Source organism: Pelobates fuscus, chromosome 8, assembly GCF_036172605.1.
Source record: "Pelobates fuscus isolate aPelFus1 chromosome 8, aPelFus1.pri, whole genome shotgun sequence".
Classification (NCBI taxonomy): Eukaryota; Metazoa; Chordata; class Amphibia; order Anura; family Pelobatidae; genus Pelobates; species Pelobates fuscus.
In genome coordinates, this window is record NC_086324.1 from 45741161 (window position 1) to 45764088 (window position 22928).

At 39.5% G+C, this 22928-nt stretch overlaps 1 protein-coding gene across 1 annotated transcript in view; it reads right to left on the minus strand.

Moving 5' to 3' along the window:
- PDE11A (phosphodiesterase 11A) overlaps positions 1 to 22928 on the minus strand; it is a 443044-nt gene that overhangs the window by 14363 nt on the left and 405753 nt on the right. The window contains exons 16-19 of the mRNA XM_063429778.1: positions 22818 to 22895; positions 19815 to 19878; positions 15375 to 15449; positions 13409 to 13492 (exon numbers count right to left, since the gene is read on the minus strand). Of these exons, the coding sequence (XP_063285848.1) occupies positions 13409 to 13492; positions 15375 to 15449; positions 19815 to 19878; positions 22818 to 22895 (301 nt within the window). The remainder of the gene's footprint in view (positions 1 to 13408; positions 13493 to 15374; positions 15450 to 19814; positions 19879 to 22817; positions 22896 to 22928) is intronic.

Genomic DNA, 22928 nt, shown 5'->3' on the forward strand with positions numbered 1-22928 from the left:
GAGTTTGTGTAAAACCCTTCTGACTTGTCCGTGGTGAGTCTCAATATCCCTGGAATGTATAAGTATATCATCAAGGTATACAATCACACAGTCATCTTGAAACTCCCTAAGAACCTCATTAATAAGGTCCTGAAATACCGCCGGGGCATTGCAGAGACCAAAAGGCATTACAGTATACTCATAGTGCCCATATCGAGTATTGAATGCAGTTTTCCACTCGTCACCGTCGTGAATTCTCACCAAATTATAAGCACCTCTAAGGTCTAACTTAGTGAAAATTTTAGAACTTTTTAATCGATCAAAAAGCTCGGTGATCAAGGGAATCGGATATACGTTTCTGATGGTTATCTTGTTAAGACCTCGGTAGTCAATGCAGGGTCTTAAAGAACCATCCTTCTTTTTAACAAAAAAAAATCCAGCCCCAGCAGGAGAGGAGGATCTTCTAATGAACCCCTTGTCTAGGTTTTCACGAATATACTCCTCTAGAACTAAGTTTTCATTCGTAGACAAAGGGTATACATGACCCCTGGGGGGCATGGTACCAGAAAGTAAATTAATTTTGCAATCAAAAGGCCTATGTGGTGGTAAGGTATCAGCCTTTCCTTTGTCAAATACTGCCTTTAAATCTTGATACAAGGACGGTATCTGTACTTTGGTAGAGTCGGTAGCGTTATTAAGTGAGTTGACACTACAAAGAGGTGACACTTTCTTTAAACAATTCTCTTGACAATCCTGACCCCACGAAACTATTTCCCCTGATCTCCAATCTATAACGGGGTTATGTCTCTTAAGCCAGGAGTATCCCAGGACTATGGGAACAGAAGGAGATGAAATGAGTAGTAGGGATATTTCCTCCTTGTGTAGAATACCAGTAGTTAAGTAAAGAGGTGTGGTCTCCCGGAAAATCACAGGCTCAACTAAAGGTCTACCATCAATGGCTTCAACAGCCAAGGGTGTCTTCCTTAACTGGGATGGGATAGTGTGTTTGGTGAGAAACTCTTGGTCGATAAAACTCTCAGCAGCGCCGGAGTCTATCAATGCCATAGTCTCTAAAGTTCCCTTCTCCCAAGTTAAAGAGACCGGTAATAGGAGTCTATGTTCTTTGTAGTTATGAGTAGAGGACAAAATCGAAACACCCAAGGTCTGTCCTCTAGAGAAACTTAGGTGCGAGCGTTTCCCGGACGACTGGGACAGCTCAAACGTACATGACCTCTGACCCCACAATACATACACAGTCCCTCCCTTCTCCTGTACTGTCTCTCCTCCTCTGATAGACGAGTAAGACCTAACTGCATAGGTTCTGAAACCTGTGGATTTTTGGTTTCAGAAATTTGAAATGATGGTGCTAGTCTAAAGGAAGATTTACCGGTTCTATCTCGAGTATTTTGTCTCTCCCTTAGACGTTCGTCAATACGAGAGATAAAGGAAATTAAGTCCTCCAGATTCTCGGGAAGCTCTCTTGTCGCTACCTCATCAAGTATTACATCAGATAATCCATTTAAGAATACATCTATATAGGCCTGTTCATTCCATTTTACCTCTGCCGCCAAAGACCTGAACTCTAGTGCGTAATCCACAAGTGTTTGGTTGTCTTGTCTAAGGCGCAACAGTAATCTGGCTGCATTGACCCTCCTGCCAGGGGGATCAAAAGTTCTTTTAAAAGCAGCTACAAAGGCATTATAGTTATAGACTAATGGATTATCATTCTCCCACAACGGATTAGCCCATCTCAGAGCTTTCTCAATGAGTAAGGTAATAATAAATCCCACTTTTGCCCTATCAGTAGGGTATGAACGAGGCTGTAGTTCGAAATGAATACTAATCTGGTTCAAAAAACCACGACACCTCTCAGGAGAACCAGCATAACGTACAGGTGGGGTAACTCGGGAAGAAGCACCTACAGTAACTACCTCTAGCCCTGGACCCACAGAAGAAGCAGACATATTACGCATCTCTTCAGGTGGATTAATAGGACGAGACAGCAGCGCCTGTAGTGCTAGAGCCATCTGATCCATCCTATGATCCATGGCGTCAAACCTAGGATCAGGAGAACCAAGCTGACAATTTGTACCTGCAGGATCCATGGCCCTGTCGTAATGTCAGGATCGGGTCAGGGATCCAACACGCAGAGTACAAAGAGTAGCAGATACGTATACCGGTCCTTAGAATGGCCGGACTTAACGTATAACTACGATAGAATGGTCAGAGACAAGCCGAGGTCGAGGGAACGAGAAGACAGGTAAGCGAAAGACAAGCCGGGTCAAGGATAACAGAAAGACAGGAGAGAAATATCAAAGCCGGGTCGGAACCAAAAGACAAGAGAAAAACAAAGCACAGTGTGACTAGGCGGACTAGAACCACGACAGGGCAATGAGTGAATGAGAGAGCCACTGTTAAGTATCCTGGCTATGGAGAGAAGACACGCCTCCGGCGAGTCCTGATTCGTCTCCCGAGATTTGAGTGACAGGACGTTCCGGGTTGGCGTCATGACGTCTACCTCCGGTCCTCCTGTTATAAAAGGAAGTGACTCCCTCGCGGCCGGCGTTAGCAAGACCGAGTGAACCGCGAGGGGCCGAGGAGACATGCCGTCCGGATGGATAAACTTCTCAGAGGTAGAGGCTTCAGGTACCCTGACAGATTGGTGATCTTATTAATTCAAAACAAGAATATTAAGAGGCAGAAAAATTAAATAAACCAGTTTGACATGATCCCCACATGCCACTAAAAATCAATTCTCAAGTTGGAAGATTTTGATATTAATTAACACCATCAATATAATTTAATTGGATAAGGATTTAAGTAGTTACTTATTTTATTAATAAGGTGTCTAGCACATATCATTTTACTGTATATTTGGCTTTTACGTGAAAGGAGTATCAATGCAGGTTAAACGGTGATGGAATCACACAGGGTTTGAGATATATATTTTTATTTTACGATACTGTAATGGTCATTTTGTGAAGATCAAAAATTGTGGATGGAGGAGTGGTTGTCTGTATTTACACGTTAATTTTCCTAAAGCACAGAAAAGCAGCACGTGATGTTGCTTGCCATTGCTGCCTCCTATTGCTTTCTTACTGTTGTGCAGAAATTTTTTCTGGCTGGTAGCTACTACATTCCAAAAGGTTCAAATTGTAAGGCGTAAAGTAGGGTCTGATTTATGTCGATCAGTAATGTATTGTCTGAATCTGTGGGTAAAGTGAGTGTATAAAGCTGTATAAATGCATTCTAGGTGATAGATCATGTTAGAAGTAGTTAGAGTGAAGGGGTTTAAAATCAGAAAGGGGCTAACGTCAGAGCTAGATCACATAGGATGTTTAGTGTTAAGAGGATTAATAGCTTGAGAGGGGATACAGTCGGGGTTAGAATGATTAGGTGTAATGTTAGCACGGGGTTACATTTTAGTATTAGGGTACATCATGTATTTCATTTTTAAGAGGAATTAAACCTAGGATTAAGATAAAGGGTTTTGTTTCAGGTTTTTGGCTTTGAACACTTACATTTGGGACCAGGGAAGAGTTTGTTTAAATATTGGGAGCGGTTAACTTTAGGGTTAGAGAAAAAGGGGTTTTAGGATACAGGCATAGAGAGTACTTCCCTTAATATGTTTGATAATAGAACTGCTCTGGCTTTTATACAGTGTGCATGACTCAATGCTGTCCATGCTCCTCCTGCAAAGCACTTCCTGTGTGAGAGGCTCTTAGTGGGCAGGTGGGAGGTGACCGCTTCCACTTCCTGTCCATCCCCACACACAGACACTGGAGGAGCTGGGAAAGTTCTATACTCTCTAAAACTGTTCCTGCAGCTAGGCTATCCAGCATAAGAGGTTAACTAGACTACAGACAGCACTGCCCAAGGCTCCTGGTATTTATCTTTCCTCAGCAGCCCACCGAGGCTCCAGAAAGGCAGATTTTAAGTGCAATAAATATGAATTCCTAAAGGGCAGGCACCTGTAACTATGTACCTACTCTGCCTAAAGGGAAGTCCTGCCCTAAAGACAAGAGGCAGCAAATAGACAAGACTACATCTGCTCTGTTGATCAAACAATTTAGATAATTGTACATTATAAGAGAAAAGTCTTTCAACCTGGGACTTCTGAATTACATTTTAGTAATGTATTTGAGATATTTTGATTGTTTTCCTACACTCATGCACTTCTATCATTGCCTTCTTGCATTTTAAGTAAATACATAGACAGCAGTATTCGAGTAAGAGGGTAGCTGACTGTTCTCTCTATCTATTCCATAAATGTACTCTATAAAATTGTCAAGGTAATCACCAAAGATACAAACATTTGCTAGACAGCGTAAAGTATGACAAGGTCCATATTAACTTCTTAAAAATATTATCCTGGCAAAACATAAATCGCAGTCTTGTACACATGGGTGTCCGTGGGGGGGGGGGGGGGGAGGGGGGGAGGGAGGGGTGCCTGTCTTTGCACCCCCCCCCCCGCCCAGGCCACAAGTTGCAAGTCCTTCCCTGCTCTGACCCCTTGCCTGTCAGCCAAGGAAGCAGTAATTTTGTATCACAGACGTGCCCCTATGGAACGTGGGCCCTCAGACCACTGGCTGCATCATGTATATTAAAGAAGGGTGCCCAGCACACGTTATCTTCAGGTTCCTGGGTTTTCTCTCTCCAACTCTATATAGCATGTGCTGGGCCCCACTCTTCAATATACAAGCTTCTGGCCGTGCAGCCTGGTCAAAGCCACTGCGCCACCAACGTGTGTGATGTCCCCTCTTCCTGGCCACAGGTAAGAGGCAGGGAGGGTGAAATAAAATGATTTTTTTTTTCCACAGAATCCAGCCCCTACCCTACCATATCCTACAATACATATGAACACATACTCACACTAAATCCACTAACCAAACACTCTGCATCCACATACACTCTCTACATCCACTTTAAACACACTACATCAACTACACACACACACTCTGAATCCACTCTACACACACTGCATCCACTCTACTCACTCACACTATCCTTGTGGGTGGACTTGGGGACATCTCCAGGAGCCCAGACCTTGAGCTGTGTATGGGGCCCCAAAATTTCTGATGGCAGCCCTGCACATAGCCATGGAAGACAGCCTGACAAAAACTGCTGAAAGGCACTTCTGAGAATAAATACAAGGCTATCAAATCTTCAACTCCTTACTCGCTGGCAATCGGTGAGTCAGAGCTACTATGACACCTGTTTTTTATGCAATCTGTGAGTATGATGACCACACAGCAATATTACAATATGCCTTATGCAGGGAAGCATCAAATCCCATACTGCCCTATGTTATGCAATATCCATGAGATTCCATAAAAAATAATATAGATGGACCTGATACAGAAACCCCCCCTATCTAATGGCATACATCCCGCATGACAATTTAACTTACTTACTTATTGTTACTTATTGTTATAGATTTATGTATATTGTACTTAGTTAATTTTTTTATACCATTGCAGAAATATGTATGTTGTGACGTCTAATTTAGTGTGCATTGCTCTAAATATGCAACTGGAATGTATTGATCTAGTTTCATCTTAGTTTTAATTATCATGATTTAACATAATAGATGTTGGTGTGTTTTGGTGGTGTGGTTGTGGTGGTGGCAGGGGGTAGTAGCTTGTTGGCTGCACAATTTCTTGGTCCTGCCCTACATGGGTTTTTCAACTTGCCCCCTTCCCAAAAGGAGAAGAACATGGGTATCATTACCATTATTCCCCCCACCCCTGGAAAAATTCCTGCGGACGCACATGCTTGTACACTTTTTTATGCTCATCAAAATGTTTGCAAAACTCTTTAGCAATTTAGAAACAACCAACATTATTAACAATTTTGTCCAACCGAATTAATAGAATAAATCACTATATTCAGCTTTATCTCAATCTAAGCTTCCTATCCTAGGAATTAGAATGGTTATATCTGACAAATGATGTTACGGAGGTGAAATATTGGCTAATGTGTGCCATTAAACCACTTGCAATAGCCACACCATACTTTCTGGTCATTCAGCTGTCAAATCCTAATTTAAGGACCTCCATCTAGCCCTTCCTGTAAATTCAGTATTTATCTTTGTCTATCACATAGCTGAAAAGGCATTTATTGGCGTACAGGTTAGGTCTATCCACCGTAATGTATTTATAAATATCGAGAGCTGGACAATGATTCAATATCTGCAGCACTGGCTGAGTTTCAATAAGCCCTTACTGATAAATTAGTTTGCATCGCACTCGTGGGCTTGACGGACTCTGTCCATATATTATAGAAAGATTAAGCTCCTGCAGTGTATGTCCCAGGCTGGAATGTTCAGTGTTTTAATTCACAATCCTATTCTTCTAACAAGCCTTGCCCAGAAATCTATTGGCCTCTTCCTGAACTTTATTCCACAATAAAAGTACCCGTGATTTAAACAGTCAGGCAATGCACTTTGCATACAAAATGAGAAGTACCATAACGTCTGCAATGAAATAAAAAATATTGAAGGAAGAATTGTGACCTACTAATTAATTATTAGTTAGACACTCCTGTACTAAGTTAAATTAAAGAGTATCATAGAAATTAACCCCACCATTGAATTTAATGCTAGGAACTTTATGAGTCTCTTAAAATTTGATATGGCATTTAATCCAGCAATCGTGCCACTATTTTTACTACATCAAAGCATGGACCATAGGCTTATGAGTTACATACCCAACCTCTACTAAACCTCTTAAATGCCGACCTTTTCATGACATTATTTTATGTGTCCATGTGATGGAATCCTAAAACCAGTATTTTAAGGTAAAATTAGGGACTGATGTTGGGAATATTTACCTCTCAGTCACCCAAGTATATACTTTGTGTTGGTGTACACCAACATTTTAAATGACCAAAGAAAGACACTTTTATTTTAGAGAGGATATGGCATGGAGTGTGACCAGGGGTCAGGATATATCTGGACGTTACAGATGACCTAATGATAATCAATGTAGCAGAAGATATAACTTAGAATAAAACTAAAAAAAAACAAGTATTTTGTTTACTTAGATACATTTTTTAACACATTTATTGAACTTCTACAAGGGGACACATGGATATGGGTCCACAATAATCACTATCCCTTTTAAATGGGGACACTTAGGAGGTAATAAAGAGAAAAGTTCATAAGAAGATAAGGTTCTAGGCACTAGTGGTGCCACAACAACCTTAAGCAGGTCACATAAGTAACCACTGAAATGTGGCTTTAATCTACAAGTCTCAATGGTGCGACTTTGCAAATATCTCATAATGATATCATTGCATACTGTGCTGATGTCATGCATGGTGTTCTAATGGATTTATGTATACTGAATAGCTGATAGGAAAATAGTAATACAATTATGAAATCATCTTAAATTGTAGAGCTAGCTTGTTTAAATTATACAAAACACAGTCTATTTTTGAAAAGTGTGGAAGAAGCCATCGCTGTCTTTTTTTTAACAAATGAATATGGAACTTTTGATCAGGACCCAAGGTAGACAAAATTGCAAGGGGAGTTGATATATATATATATATATATATATATATATATATATATATTAGCATTTTCTATATTTGAATGATTTATTATTTCTATTCTGAGAAATAAATTACATTTTTAGTTGTCACATACTCCGATACCTGTATTCCCTGTTTCTCGCGTGACGTTTATTTGCATATTGCTATGTAAAAACTATTTACATAGCAATTCCTGCTATCACATTAAATGGAAAGATGCACTCAATCAGTGCTGTGAATGTAAATACTCGAAAAAATATTTACTGTGTAATAAACGGATACGTGAAACACATTGTTCAAACTTCTGGAAATCAAATGGAGAATGGAGCGTGTAGGTGAATGTTAACCCTCTAAGTGCAAGACAGGTCTTGAGAATTCATTGCTTTGTATTTCAATTTCCAAAATACTCCTTTGACCTTGATATTTCACAACTTTTTTCAAGGACAGGCACAGAAGGTACATCCCAACCTTCACCCCAATGAAGCAGCTGTTAGTGAATTTGGGTCAGTGAATTTAGGGACCCTTTATTCATGTTATTAGAACAGAACCTAGTAGAGCATCTTTGTACACAGAACAATCATAAGTCGCTTGTCAGCAGAATTTCCCTGGTTGTCTGGTATTTGAGGGATCCCCCACCTCATTCGATTGACTCCCAACTATTACTCTAGGACAGGACACTTCTACATTCCAACTGTTGCAAACTGCAACTCCTAGCATGCTCTAGCAGCACCTAAGCATATTACGGGGTATGTTTTTTAGCAGCCGGAGAATTGGTGGTTGCATACTCCAGCTTATTCTTATAACGATTCTTCAAATTTAAAATGACAGAACCTATTCTTTTTCCCATTTATATTGAGAAGCAATCAATGTCCTTTTCTTCTGTTAGTAAACCTCTTAAGAGAACTCTTCCTTTAGTATTAATCTCATACCATAAGATACTTTTTTTCCTGATATACCTGCCCGCAGATGGAAATGCTGGAAGGGTTCTAATAAGTTTAAGTCTCCTTTGAAAGTGAAGTGATCCATCCATCATAGCTTTTAGTCCCTTTCTGATGTACTATATTTTGCTATTTGTCTTTCCTGAAAATAGAATGGCTATATAGACATTCATTCATCATCTTTTAGAAATGTCTTATACTTTCCCAGTCTGTTTTCTTTGCTGTCTTTTCAATCTTAACTTGTCTTTTTCTGTATTCATTTCCTTAGCTTGTGGTGTGTATCTCGGTCTGTATATGCTTTATACCTTTCTACTTATAATGCCTTTATTTTATATAATGTGACCCCGTAGTTATATAGGTGAAAAGCCTCCGTGATTGGATTGGGTGGCAGGGGAGCAATGATGCTTGGGGCTAGTGTGGCTTTAATAATTTAGGTCATTTGGAGAATTACTTGCGTTGAGGGAAGGCCAATCCAGTTAGGACATGTTCAAGGGAAAATAACATTGGTAGACCTTTATTACTTCAGTATTAAGGGCAGGCCAACTTGTGTTTAAGAAAAAAAGGCTGATTATTGAGTGGGTGAGCAAATTATTACCACCCGAATGTGTCAGACAATCTTGAACAAGTCTTTTGTAGTGTTTTCGTTAATAATCAAGATCATATTGTCATATGAAGAAATGTATTATTTAGGCCTAATACTGGGTGTAGGGGTATGAAATGTGAAGGGGGGGGGGGGGGGGGGGAGTGGTGGCATTGCCTGTGACCATTTGTATAATTGGTAGCTGTTGAACTGCTCAAAGATGGCCAGATATGCCTTCCAATGGTTGAGTAAGACTTAAAGAACCCTATAGTCACCGAAACAACTCTAGCTTAATGAAGCAGTTTTAGTGATTAGATCATGTCACTTTGTTTCTGTTTATGCAGCCCTTGCCACACCTCCCCTGGCTATTATTGACACAGCCTGCATGAAAAAAAGCTGGTTTCACTTTCAATCAGATGTAATTTACCATACAGGAGGCTCTTGCAGGGTCTAGCAAGCTATTAACATAGCAGCGGATAGGAAAATCTAAATGACACAGAAATAAAGGAAGGATAAACTTTAGATTACTCTTTACAGGAAGTGTTTATGGAAGGCCGTGCAAGTCACATGTAGAGAGTTGTGACTAGGGTTCATAAACAAAGTGATTTAACTCCTAAATGGCAGTGAATTGAGCAGTGAGGCTAGAGGGGCATGTTCTATACTCCAAAACTGCTTCATTAAGCTAAAGTTGTTTTGGTGACTATATTGTCCTTTTAAGATAAGGCCAGGGACTAAAGTATTTAGAAAATTGGGCAGACTAGATGGGCCGATGGTTCTTATCTGCTATCACATTCTATGTTTCTATGTTTCTAAGCAAGACTAATTACAAACTCGCTGTGTGATGTCTGAATTTTTTCTCTGTTGTGGGACACTGAAAAAAACGAAAAACATCCCAAACAAACCGGACAGGGTTAAATCAGCAATCTCACATTGAATTCGAGAACGCTGAGCATGTTGTTAAAGGTGTACAAATTGTGGTGGACTGACCACAAAATCTAAATATATATAAACATAAATAAATATATTAACTAAAAATGTTTAGCAATTTTACAATTTTGGCTGAATTTTCATAAATGAGTGGTTATTTCAATTTGCGTTTTAGTGAACAAGCTCCTCCATGTTCGTGTAATTATCAGAATATTTCCCAACACCCTATTATATTTTTGTAAAAGAGAGTGTGTGTGTGTGTGTAATATTGGCATGATAGTTTTTTTCCCGTAACATAATGCCACACAACGCATTCAATTATTTTGCTTTCACACTTATTACGTTACTATAAAATAAGTTTAATTCTCCTATAAATATTTTAGCAGCTCCTTCATATTGTTGGCTCGTACATTAAATTTCATGCTTATTAAGTCAAAAAAGAAGCATCATTTACAGATAATTACTGCACTTGCTGGTGGCACTCTTAACACAAAATGCAATAAATCACTGACTGGGATTTGATTTTAGTTGAAAATGGAGGTGAATGCCATTTAGAAAAAGCGCTGTACTTTCTTTCTGTTGAAGAAACCCCAGTGTTATAAACCCATAGGGCAGAGGGAGGTGTGGGGGGTCAGTAATAATTATTGAAGCCATCGAGTGAAGCCGAAGACACATTCATTTGCACTTGTGTATACAAATTGCAATTAAATGATGTGGAACTTAAAGTGCTTTAATTATTTAGTCTCTAACACCATTCTGGTGTCATCAAACAAAAAGGAGCAAAAATAAATTGCTTAAACAGAAACCATACTGTGTCACATGGTGAGGTCACAAAACAATATTAGTATTGAGGAGGAATGACAGAACCGTATGGCTTAGGAGAAATGAGGTGCAGTTTTCTATCCCTGCTCCTAACTGCCATATACTTTGCAAAAAGAATCATATAGCCAATGCCCTTTCATAAGCCTATCCGTCCGTCAATAAATCTAACTTTTCTCTATTTCAAGGCTCTCATGATAATCTTCCTTATAGACTTGGCATTATTTTTGGCCTAGCTGACTCATATCCTAATTTTAATGAAATGTATCTGCACTGCACAGAACATTATGACATTATGTCTCCGGGTGACTGGATTTAGCCCAAAGGCAAGCAGTCTCTTCTTGCGTAGGCAAGGACCAAGATTCTAATGAATGTTATCATTTTAAAACAGAAGGAAGAAAAATATTATGCATTATGAATACATGAAAAGTTAATATTTATTCTATAATAAGTTGTTTCTCTTAGTTTTTATGGACTTAAAAAGAATGTAAATTTTGCGTCTGTACTTCTTTTTTTTTTACTTTTTCATCACATTTTTTTATAATGTATATAAAGTCGGATTGTTGTCTTTTGTTTATTCCTTCTGCTTAGGTTACAATTAATTTTTTCATATTTTTTTTATTCCACTGTTGCTTATCTAGTTGATTATATGTCGTATTGATGCCTATTATCCCTAACTAATTAATTTGATTATTATTATTAGTGATTCGTGCTTTTGTTTCTTTTGGTGTGAATATTGTTACTTTATAGCATGGATTTATGAACATCGTGTTATATACATTGTTGTGCCTTCAATTTCTTACATTTGCTTTGCATTCCTTATCGTACAATTACCCTACCTTATTAGTTATTACCCTAAGAAATGTACTAGAAAAAGTTCTATTCTACCAATTCTATTCTAGACTCAAGGATAGAACTTGATATAAACAATAGTTGATATTCTGAGTTAGGGATCAGGTGTGCAGCATGTTTCAGTCCGCTGAATGTTGTCTGCAGGTTATGTTTTCTAAGGATGAAGTTCTTTATTTTAATAAATAAATAGAACATAACTAGCAATTGATAGGGCCCTTTGAAAAAAAAAATTAGGCTAACTTTTATGAAGCAGGTGTGACTTTGAATTACAAAAATCGAGATGGAGCTCAGTTTGGATAATAATATTTTAATCGGGGAGTATTTTAGACATTTTAAAAGAACAAAAAACAAACAAAAACCATAAACTTCTTGCATGAAACTTGACACCTTATTTGTCCCCAATAAATCCCTACTTAGTGTCATTTTACCTTGTGCTGTAAATAACACTGCTCCTTATGCCAACAATTACATTGTGGATGCCTTATCATATAAATCATTAGGAACCTAGTTAAATAAACCCCATAGACATGGTAAGTCAGCAGACAGCACCTTAGTGTATTTTTTTTTTTTTTTTTTAGAGGGGGCTGGTGATGAATAGAGAGATGAATATTGATAATGCGCATATGACTTAGAGTGTATAACCTTTGGCGGCATAATGCTGCCAAACATTTAAAACAGGTTCTTTAAGATAATGCAGAAAGTGAGGGGGAGCAGAGATTTGCAGTTAGAAGAAATAAAGACTTCATATGTAGCAAAAATGTTCTCGCAGCTTGATAGTGTGACATCAGGCTTTTAGTTTCCCCCAGGGCGTTTACAGTTCTCACTGCAAGGCCTGCTGCTGTTTTCTCCCCTTTAGTTGAGCATCAAGCTAATAGCTGCACAGCATGGTGTATAAACCGAAATGGGAAAGAGATGCAGACTTCAATGCACTCCCTCAGGAAATGCTGGTTGGAGCCATCTAAGAAGTGCTTTGTACCATTACTGCTCTAGAACAGAAATGACCGACCTTTGGCACTCCAGCTGCTTTGAAGTACATTTCCCATGATGCTCAGCCAACCAAATGGATGACTATGCATCATGGGAAACTGCTCACAATAACCGGAGTGTCAAAGGTCTCTATAATCATGTTGAAGAGTAGAACAGGAATCGGTCTCCTGCAGCTTTATGGTATTCCAAGGGTTAAAAACAATAGCGATATAATTTTTATTTAAAGACCTCACTTGCGAACCTTTGAGATCAACAGAATAATGCGAGAGAAGTATGGATAGTTACAAATCGTCCGCGCTGATTGATGGACAGAAATATAAATAGGTGAAAAGATTAACCAGCTCTTTCTGGTCTAAATGTTCTTTGCTAGGGAAACTTTTCCCACCTCTAACCACTGCCACCACATTAAGCCTTTCACCTTTCTCCTCCCATGTGCCTACATTTTGTGAAGAGACCTGCTGTAATATATAGATAGCATAGAGACATTTGACTCTAAAGGCATGGTCTTCTTCCCCCAGCTTACTGGTTGGATCCACAAATAAGTTGACCTTATGAGCAAATTAGACCTTACACTATTCTCTATGAAATTAATGTGTTGTTACTACTTCAGCTAAAGATGTGCAAAGGGAAGAGAGAACATACTAAATGCCCATAATGCACACCCAAAACACATGCAAATACAGATATATAGGAGCCATAATGTTTTAACATTTGGATGACCTCGGGAGGCCAAGCCAGAAGACCACCATAGTTTTACCAAACAATGCTTATAATAAATAGGTGTAAATCATACCTGGTACAGAGGCATACAAATATTGTCTATCCATTCTAGTTGTAATCTTGGAAGCTCATCTTTCCTATTACGATCAAAAATAGCCTGTTAAAAAAAAAGTAATGTTTAGCTTATTAACTGTATAAATATAAAATTTATCTATTTACACATTGTGGAACTTGCTCGATCTCACCAAGAACCTCCAGATTTGAAGGGTAATTTTTGGGGAAACTTGACAGGAACCCTTTTTTCAGAATAGTATCTTGTTTGTCATTCTTCTAACTTGACACCCAGCTCAGTTTTTAATAGAGGGACATACATGTTTCACGTGACTATGCTCTGGCTTTTAATGGGGGACAATCCTTTTTCAGGGACCATGTGCATAGCATCATTAACCTTTGTGGTCTGTGACCTCACTACCTTCAATTAGAATGGAAGGTAAGGGACATATAAGTTCCCAGCTATACAGATAAATGGTTACTATGAGGAACAATTTTCTGTGGATTTTACTTCTGTGAAAAACTGTTGATCTATGCAGCCTCGTTTTTGAGGGTATATCATATACCAGAGGAGCTTCTCCAAAACGGACATCTGTAAAATGTATCACCACTAAATAATTCTTCCACTAACATTCAACAGACAAAAGATATATGTAATGCATGGAATTCATTTTTCCATATTTGAAGGTACTTTTCTTAAACAGCTTGGAACTCAGTACATTTTTGTGGACTTACGAGTACACGAGTTAGGTTTTCCAAAATACCACTTGACTAGATCATAACATTCCCCTGAAAATAGGTGAGCACTACAAGTCTGACTTAAAATCTAACGTACTCACTGGTTCCCCATACTCTCAAGGTTAGGGCTGCCACATTGGCCATCTTTATCTGGACATGTGTCACTGCTACATGATGGTCAATATAAGAAAAATGCTTCTCTACATCATTTAAAATTCATGTGGTGGATGAACAAGAAGGAATCCCAAGGGAAGTGTCTTGGTCAATTAAATAGTTTACCACCTGCAGCATATAAATGCTACAAATTCAGGGCATTACTTTCCATGTAGCCTGAAGATCTGATATGCGTCTAGCAAAACGTGATGGATCTGGAAGTCTACTTCCTTCAAATACTTCATTATAGTTAGGCATTCTAGTTTTCACCACATCCCTAGCAGTGCCCGTGATGCAAATATACCACTGCTTACACTAGGTAGCTGATTTGATTACAAAGCTTATCCAATTTTGCCAACAAACAAATTAAAGGGTCACTGCAGGTTCTATCATTACTTAGACCTTACTAAATTGCCTGGACACCATCTCTCCATTTAGTGTTAAACCATTTTCAAATGAATGAGAGTCACTGGCCACCAGACCTTAGCCCCTACTGGAGGGATGGCTAAGTCAGAGATTACACTCTTTTTTTTTAGCCATACAAATTATGACAGCAATGGTCAACTGTGACAGACTGACAGCAGTCAGCTTAAACTCTCAGTTAATCACCACTACTCATTGCTGTTTGGGCTGCTCTTTCCTCACTGTTTTTGTTTTAAATTTTAGCATTAAACATTAAAAAACTATTTAGCTCTGAACAGTAGAATGGAAAGAGAGCAAAGTGGTTAAAGTGCCTGCAGTGTCCCTTTAAGTTATACCTACACCACCATATTTCACCTGTTTAATGCTGGCATTTTTTAATGCTGCTTGTATTTAAGATTTTTATGAAAGAGAGCAAAACGTAAATAATTGTAGCCAGAGATGCATGGGAGGAAAATTAGCCTTTTAGTGCACTTCCTATTGTTATGGTTTGAATATTTCAAATAAGAATGTATCTATCTCTTTAATTTTTTCTTTAAAGTTCTTAGAATGCCATCCTTATAAATATACACATAGAAACTGTGCATTTTTTACTCTTAGACAGCATGAGTTAATGCTGCCCTGGAATACTTAATTAACGTTATCTTGCAGCAAAAATGGATTCAAACATAACTTACTGAAGGAGTCAGCTTGAGTTCAGATCGTTCACGATCTCCTTGCTCAAAGAACTCGTTGGTCACTAATTCAGCCACCTAGGAAAAATCACAGACCATTTGACGCAGTTCAGACCTTATTTTCTTCAAGCTTTCCAACATGTTAAAGTGAACCTCTTGTGAAAAAAACAACTGACCTGAAATTGCTCTCATATACATTGAATACACCATATGCTATAAAGATCCATGGTGCATTCAATCTAAAATATAAAGATTTACTCACTTTTCCTCCGTTCCAGTGCCGGTTTGGGGGTGTTACTCTTCATATAACATGCACTTCCTGGCCATCATCCGCTCTGCCTTGGTTTCTCCCGAAGTCTTTTTTGATTTGCCCTGCTTGGGATCATTCCTCGAGCAGGGCAAATCTTGTCAACATACCAGTGTTGGAACAGAGTGACGTCACTGCATTCCTATACTCCTTAACCTGCGCTAGAAGCTCCGGCTAGGTGGTTTTCATAGCAACCACAGTGCACGTCGAGGCAATGACTGACAGCTGGGAGAAAAACTACTTTTAAATAGATTTTCCTTCTAATCTATACATTTGCTAGCAAAACTGCTAGCACGATGTATAGGTAAAATGGTATGCTCAATCTAATGAGCATAAGTCGTTTGGGGCATGACAAGTGCTCTTTAAGAAACTTTAGCAGCTACCAGTCTTCACATTCTAAAACTAAATTTCAGCAGCAATATATAAATATGCTGCAATGGGCCTAGCTCTACCTGAATTTGCCATTGTTCCTAATCAGTATTCTTTGTGTTCATTCACATTACCCTTGGGATGTGATGGCCACTGAAGACGTTTGACTGAATGAGTGGAAAGCCCTCAAATTTAAAAACTATGCTGAAACTTATTCATCAATGTCAGCGTGTGACAGAGCCGGAGGTATCTCTATAACGCAGGGATGCAGTCTGCCTGAAAGATGGGGATGAGTATATTGCAATAGATTACAGGGCTCAATTTACTTTGCATTTTAACTTTTTCATTTCATTTTTCTGCTGTGAAATACAACATTTCCAGAACATATTTAAATATCAGGAGCTACTGATACTGATCCTACTCTATACAACACAATAGTGTTTATTTACCAAACACTAAATTATAGTTTATTTTAAATGTTACTCCAATCACCATTTCATGATTTACTGTATGTGTAGTGTTTAAGCTTGAAACATTGTACATATAAAGATATACACACTTGTGTGCCAGGGGTTACTTGCACCCCTAACATCAGGCCCAGACTGGACATCGGCCCGAGGCACTGACATGCGGCCGCCGGCTGGGGAGGGAGGCAGGAGAGGACCGGCGGAGCTCTAGCCAGCAGCTCCGCCGGGTCCTCTCGCGAGGTCTGAGTGTTGCCGCGGTTACCACGGCAACGCTCAGATCTCGCGAGAGTGAACTCTAGCCATGGAAAAGAAAAAATACATATTTATACAAACAATGTGCTATATACACTAAGAGCACTCACACACAGCACACTCATACTAACATCACCCTCAGACACAGACAGCACCCACACACAAACACACACACACACACAGCACCCTCAGACACAGACAGCACCCACACACCCACACACAGCACCCTCAGACACACACACAGCACCCTCAGACAGATACACACACAGCACCCTCAGACACACACACACAGCACCCTCAGACACACCCACACACAGCACCCTCAGACACACACATCACCTTCAATCACACAACACACTCACACACAGCACACACACACATATACAACACACACATATGTATAATATATAAAATAACCCTCAGTTAACAGACAAAAAAATTTAGAAACATAGAATTTGACAGTAGATAAGAACACAGCGCAAACATGTTATTAAATTTGCTTGCGCTGCACAGAACAGGGCCTTTTTCCCATGCTAGAGCTCTTCAGCAGGGCTCTGCGCATTGAACTAACACGCTCACTTTGAGAGGGGGCGTGCTTGTCATTAGTGATGACAAAACACACCCTCTCTGGCCCCGCCCCATTCTCAGGGGGCCGCTGTGATTGAAAAATGCCCGGGCCGAATTTTTTTCTCAGTCCGGCCCTGCCTAACATACATGACATCCCAGAACTCTGTTCCTGCTTAATGTCAATTGTGTGCATGTTTTACATGCACAGTGTGCTGGCAACAAACATGCTTAGCTTCTACACTTGCAGGTAGAGCATGCAAGAGGAAGATCTTTCTCCACTCCCTTTCTCCCCTCATTTATTAAGCCTTCCCCATTTCCCTGCATTTCTTTTGTGCTTATTTTTTTATTATTTGCCACCTCTGTCCACCCCCACTCTGACCCCTTGCCAGCAAAGAGCGCACTCTATAAGAGGCCTGTGATTGGACCATGCAAGGTTCTCTGCTGACCTCAGATGGAGGAGGGATCTCAGCGGGAGGAGCTTCATCCGGCACTGTATTACAGGTACATTTTAAAACTTTTTTTACAGCATTTTTACCCAATAGTAATGCACAATAGGACATTTTAAGTTAAAAAAAATAAAAGGCTAGAGAAGGAGGGGCGAGGTCTGACCTCCACGGCAGAAAGATGTGTCTTGAGATAGCTCCTCACTCAATCTGCAATATTTGTACTTTGATGAACTCAAGCGACTACTAATTGTATCCAGCACATAATGGAGCTCCCTCATAACAATTTTAATTCTCAAAACCCAGATTGTGGCCTACACATCCTAGAGTATTCCGAGGAAAGTAAAAACTGCCAATCTCCAGGCCTAGAGCTAACGGTGCATCTGAAAGCTATCATTGGTGCCCCATGTCCCCCACCTTTGGACCGGCGGGGGTTATTCTGGTCCCCCCGGGGAATAATCTTTAGCCTATCTTTCACTCCAGTACTGAAAGTCCTTGTGGCGACATTAAGATGGCCTCCATGTCATCAGGGAAGATGTTGCGAAGGTGGAAAGATAATTTTCAGGCAAAATACGAAGTCCTCTGTGCATCTTTTTGGCAGCGTATTTACACTCCCAACTCACCTTATCCGCTGAAATAGCATCCTTGGGTGGAGTCTCGGCATGTTGCACTATCTCTGGGCCAGGAACCAAGATGGACGCTGCTCCGGTCTGCCATCCACAACCTCTGAGGCCTCTCTGTGATATGGGAGTCTCACATAATTTTCACCCTGCCATTTGGTATGGAGGGTTCAGTGGTCTTTTGGCACCAGTTCTATTTAAAGCCTGGGCTTGTAGAGTGGAGGTGCTGGGGCTCTGCTATGCTGGTCTCTCCGGACTAGTTTATCCTCCCTTATGGGCATGATGCGGAGGCAGCAATACTCAAACTCTCCTAAGTGGACTTGAAGCAAGCTTTCAGATGTGGCCTAGTTGCAGCATCGGCTGATTGTTTGACGCCAGCGACTTGCAATTCTGAATTACTCTATAATAAACAATATACCGGTATACTCTTCTGTTATTTTTTACTTTTTTATGCCTATTTAGATAGTTAACCCAGACAGCAGATTTAACGTTTTTAAGTGCTTATTGCTACCATTGCCTATGCTGACTCTACCTGGTGGATACATAGGCAGCTACTATAGAATAGGCCAAGCTTAAGTGTTATTGAAAGATGATTATTTTATGCAAATATTGTTATATTTATATGTATAACAAATCCCATATTGATATTTCTTTGTATTGACATGTCTAAACCTGCATGTATTCATAGCATTGCACTACCATAAATAAAACAATTAACAAATAAAAATGAAGAAAAAAAAATGCAGGGTTTCAGTAACCATTTAAACTAAATTGCTAAATTCAGGCTACAATCGACATGCTGTGACTGAATTTTTTGCCAGAATATTTTTTTGTCTGTTTGCAACTCAATACAAATACTTTTGTTTTCTTCACAAAATCTCTTCAGATAACATAGTAGAATTTCTTTAAGGTGATCTTTCCTGAAGACTGTCACATGACAATGTTGACTTTGAAAATCATACACAGGTCAGATAATGAGAAAAATGTTAAATGAGAATTTATGAAAATCCCACTGGCGTAGGTGCTTTCGACTAAGCGAAAAATATTAAATGCTACTAAGCAACAATGAATTCCAATCAACAGCAAAAGACAACAAAACACATTTAACAAAAGATGATTCTTGCATTAAACAAACATTCCATTTTTATTTCGACCTGAGTCCACAGGTTTAGTAAAAAAAAAGGAATGTTTATTTACTGTATACATTATTACATTGGGCAAATTTATTTCTATAATGTTTCACAAACATTATCGCTATAAGAAAATCTCCTATCTTGGAGATCCAATGCCTCACAATGGGTTCCTCTTCTCTCATCTCTAAAAGGTTAAAACTCTGCTTTGAACTTTTGTAAGGCAACCCTTGTATTATTGTCCTATCAGCATGTTCTTCTGCTGTCCTGCTATAAATCAACACTTGCCTGTCTTGAAATCTCCCATGGTTTGGTCACAGCTCCAAGGTCACACGCTGTCATTAGCATTGATCTGAAAGAAAGACGTTGATCAAGACAAACTAAACATTACTTATTTTTCTGCATGTGTGCAGTTATTTTATACTTTTTTATGTTACATACACGTGTGCACTGAATATATATACAGTATCTCACAAAAGTGAGTACACCCCTCACATTTTTGTAAATATTTTATTATATATTTTCGTGTGACAACACTAAAGAAATGACACTCTGCTACAATGTAAAGTAGTAAGTGCACAGCCTGTATAACAATGTAAATTTGCTGTTCAAAATGTTGGAAACAAAAGTGAATACACCCCTAAGTGGAAATGTCCAAATTGGGCCCAAAGTGTCAATAATTTGTGTAACCACTATTATTTTCCAGCACTGCCTTAACTCTCATGGGCATGGAGTTCACCAGAGCTTCACTGGTTGCCACTGGAGTCCTCTTCCATTCCTCCATGACGACATCACGGAGCTGGTGGATGTTAGAGACCTTGCGCTTCCCCACCTTCCATTTGAGAATGCCCCACAGATGCTCTATAGGGTTTAGGTCTGGAGACATGCTTGGCCAGTCCATCACCTTTACCTTCAGCTTCTTTAGCAAGACAGTGGTCGTCTTGGAGGTGTGCTTGGGATTGTTATCATGTTGGAATACTGCCCTGTGGTCCAGTCTCCGAAGGGAGGGGATCATGCTCTGCTTCAGTATGTCACAGTACATGTTGGCATTCATGGTCTTCTCAATGAACTGTAGCTCCCCAGTGCCAGCAGCACTCATGCAGACCCAGCCCATGACACTCTCACCACCATGCTTGACTGTAGGCAAGACACACTTGTCTTTGTACTCCTCACCTGGTTGCCGCCCCACACGCTTGACACCATCTGAACCAAATAAGTTTATCTTGGACTTATCGGACCACAAGACATGGTTCCAGTAATCCATGTCCTTAGTCTGCTTGTCTCCAGCAAAATGTTTGCGGGTTTTCTTGTGCATTATCTTTAGAAGAGGCTTACTTCTGGAGCAACAGCCATTCAAACCAATTTGATGCAGTGTGCGGCATATGGTATGAGTTCTGACGGGCTCACCCCCGACCCCTTCAACCTCTGCAGCAATGCTGGCAGCAGTCATACCTCTGGATATGACCCTGGGCATGTGCACTCTACTTCTTTGGGCGACCATGGCGAGGCCTGTTCTGAGTGGAACCTGTCCTGTGAAACCGCTGTATGGTTTTGCCCACCATGCTGCAGCTCAGTTTCAGGGTCTTGGCAATCTTTTTATAGCCTAGGCCATCTTTATGTAGAGCAACAATTATTTTTGTCAGATTATCAGAGAGTTCTTTGCCATTAAGTGCCATGGACAAATTGGGCAAAATATGGACATTTCCACTTAGGGGTGTACTCACTTTTGTTGCCAACGGTTTAGACATTAATGGCTGTGGGTTGAGTTATTTGGAGGGGACAGCAAATTGACACTGTCATACAGGCTGTACACTTACTATTTTACATTGTAGCAGAGTGTGATTTCTTCAGTGTTGTCACATGAAAAGATATAATAAAATATTTACAAAAATGTGAGGGGTGTACACATACACAGGGTGGCAAAGCCCCAGTTCTTGCCGCTTTTGTGAGATACTGTATAGATATACACATAGATACGCACACACAAATTCATTTTTATGGAATGTGAATGGAATTATTTGACTGGCTGAGAAATTATAAGTCTAGAAAAACTATAACAAAGTCAGAACCAAGTAGTTCAGGTCAAAAGATGGATTGTCTGTGTGTAGATGTCGGGGGGTACTTTTGTGGTGTGCCAAGGTACATATGTGCAGTGTCTGATGATGTGCAGGGGTATATTTGTGGGTAGCGATTGAGTGGATGCAGAAATCATTATTGTAGAGCAGTGGTTCCCACCCAGTCCTCAAGTACCCCCTAACAGTCAAGGATTTAGAGATTACCATGTTGTATCAAAGGTGTTTTTAGAAAAACAAAAAACAAAAACACTTTAGACAAAACAGGGGAATCCCTACATCCTGGACTGGTATGGGGTACTTGAGGACTTGGTTGGGAACCCCTGCTGTAGAGTATCCTTGTCCATAGGTTATTTTGGATTTCCTGTTGTCCCTATTCTCTGTACAGTTTGCCCTATCCTGCACCTATGCCTTTCTCATCTTCTAAGAACTTGCACATTATCTCCTCTACCTCAATTTCCCCTCTCCAATCTTCTTTCACCCCTTACTATCGCTCTCTCGAGTGGTTTCATTTTTACTTCATATGCACCAGGACAACATAAACACAGTTACTGGTACAATATATAAATGTGCCTTTTACATATTGCACATATTGACTTGTTTGTATCTTTTACATGCATATGACTCCCCAAAGATGCCATTGAGGATCCATCCATCACTTCTAAGGAGACTGCATCCAACAATACAACCCCCAATAGAAAATGTCATCCCTTTATTGACTTTGCCAGCAAAGAAAGTTGAAGATACAAGGGTTTTTATTTATCTGCTACTGGTTTGGTGTGCCTTCAGAAGACATTCAAGCAAGTTCGTATTTTTGGACAATCTATTGGTATACGTTTTCATTGGACAATATATCGATATAAGGTTTCATTGGAAGAACTTTCTTGAGAATTTGCACACTGCATATTACTTGATAACTGTATTGCTAAAAAAGCCATAGGACTGAATCTGAGAATCCTTACACTAAAGATCTAATCTATCTAATATCTATCTAATGATATTTTTACATGTGAGAATGTATTTCTAAAATATTGGTAGATACAAATTGTAGAGGATGACATAACTAAGCAAAACTATTAAATAATCGGCAATAACAACATTTTAGAGCAATGAATGTTTTAAAATGTTACACAATTCATTTGCTTTTATGAAATGCTAATATTTTCAAGCCAAAATACATCCAAAACTGACATATAAAATATAAAACTATGTTTTTTACCGGAATATAATTCTGTGGTCCTTAACATTCCAATTGTATTCTCCTTTACTGACCAGTTCAAAAAACTCATTTCTTCTCCTGGAAAATACAAAACACGGGCAGGTTAATGGG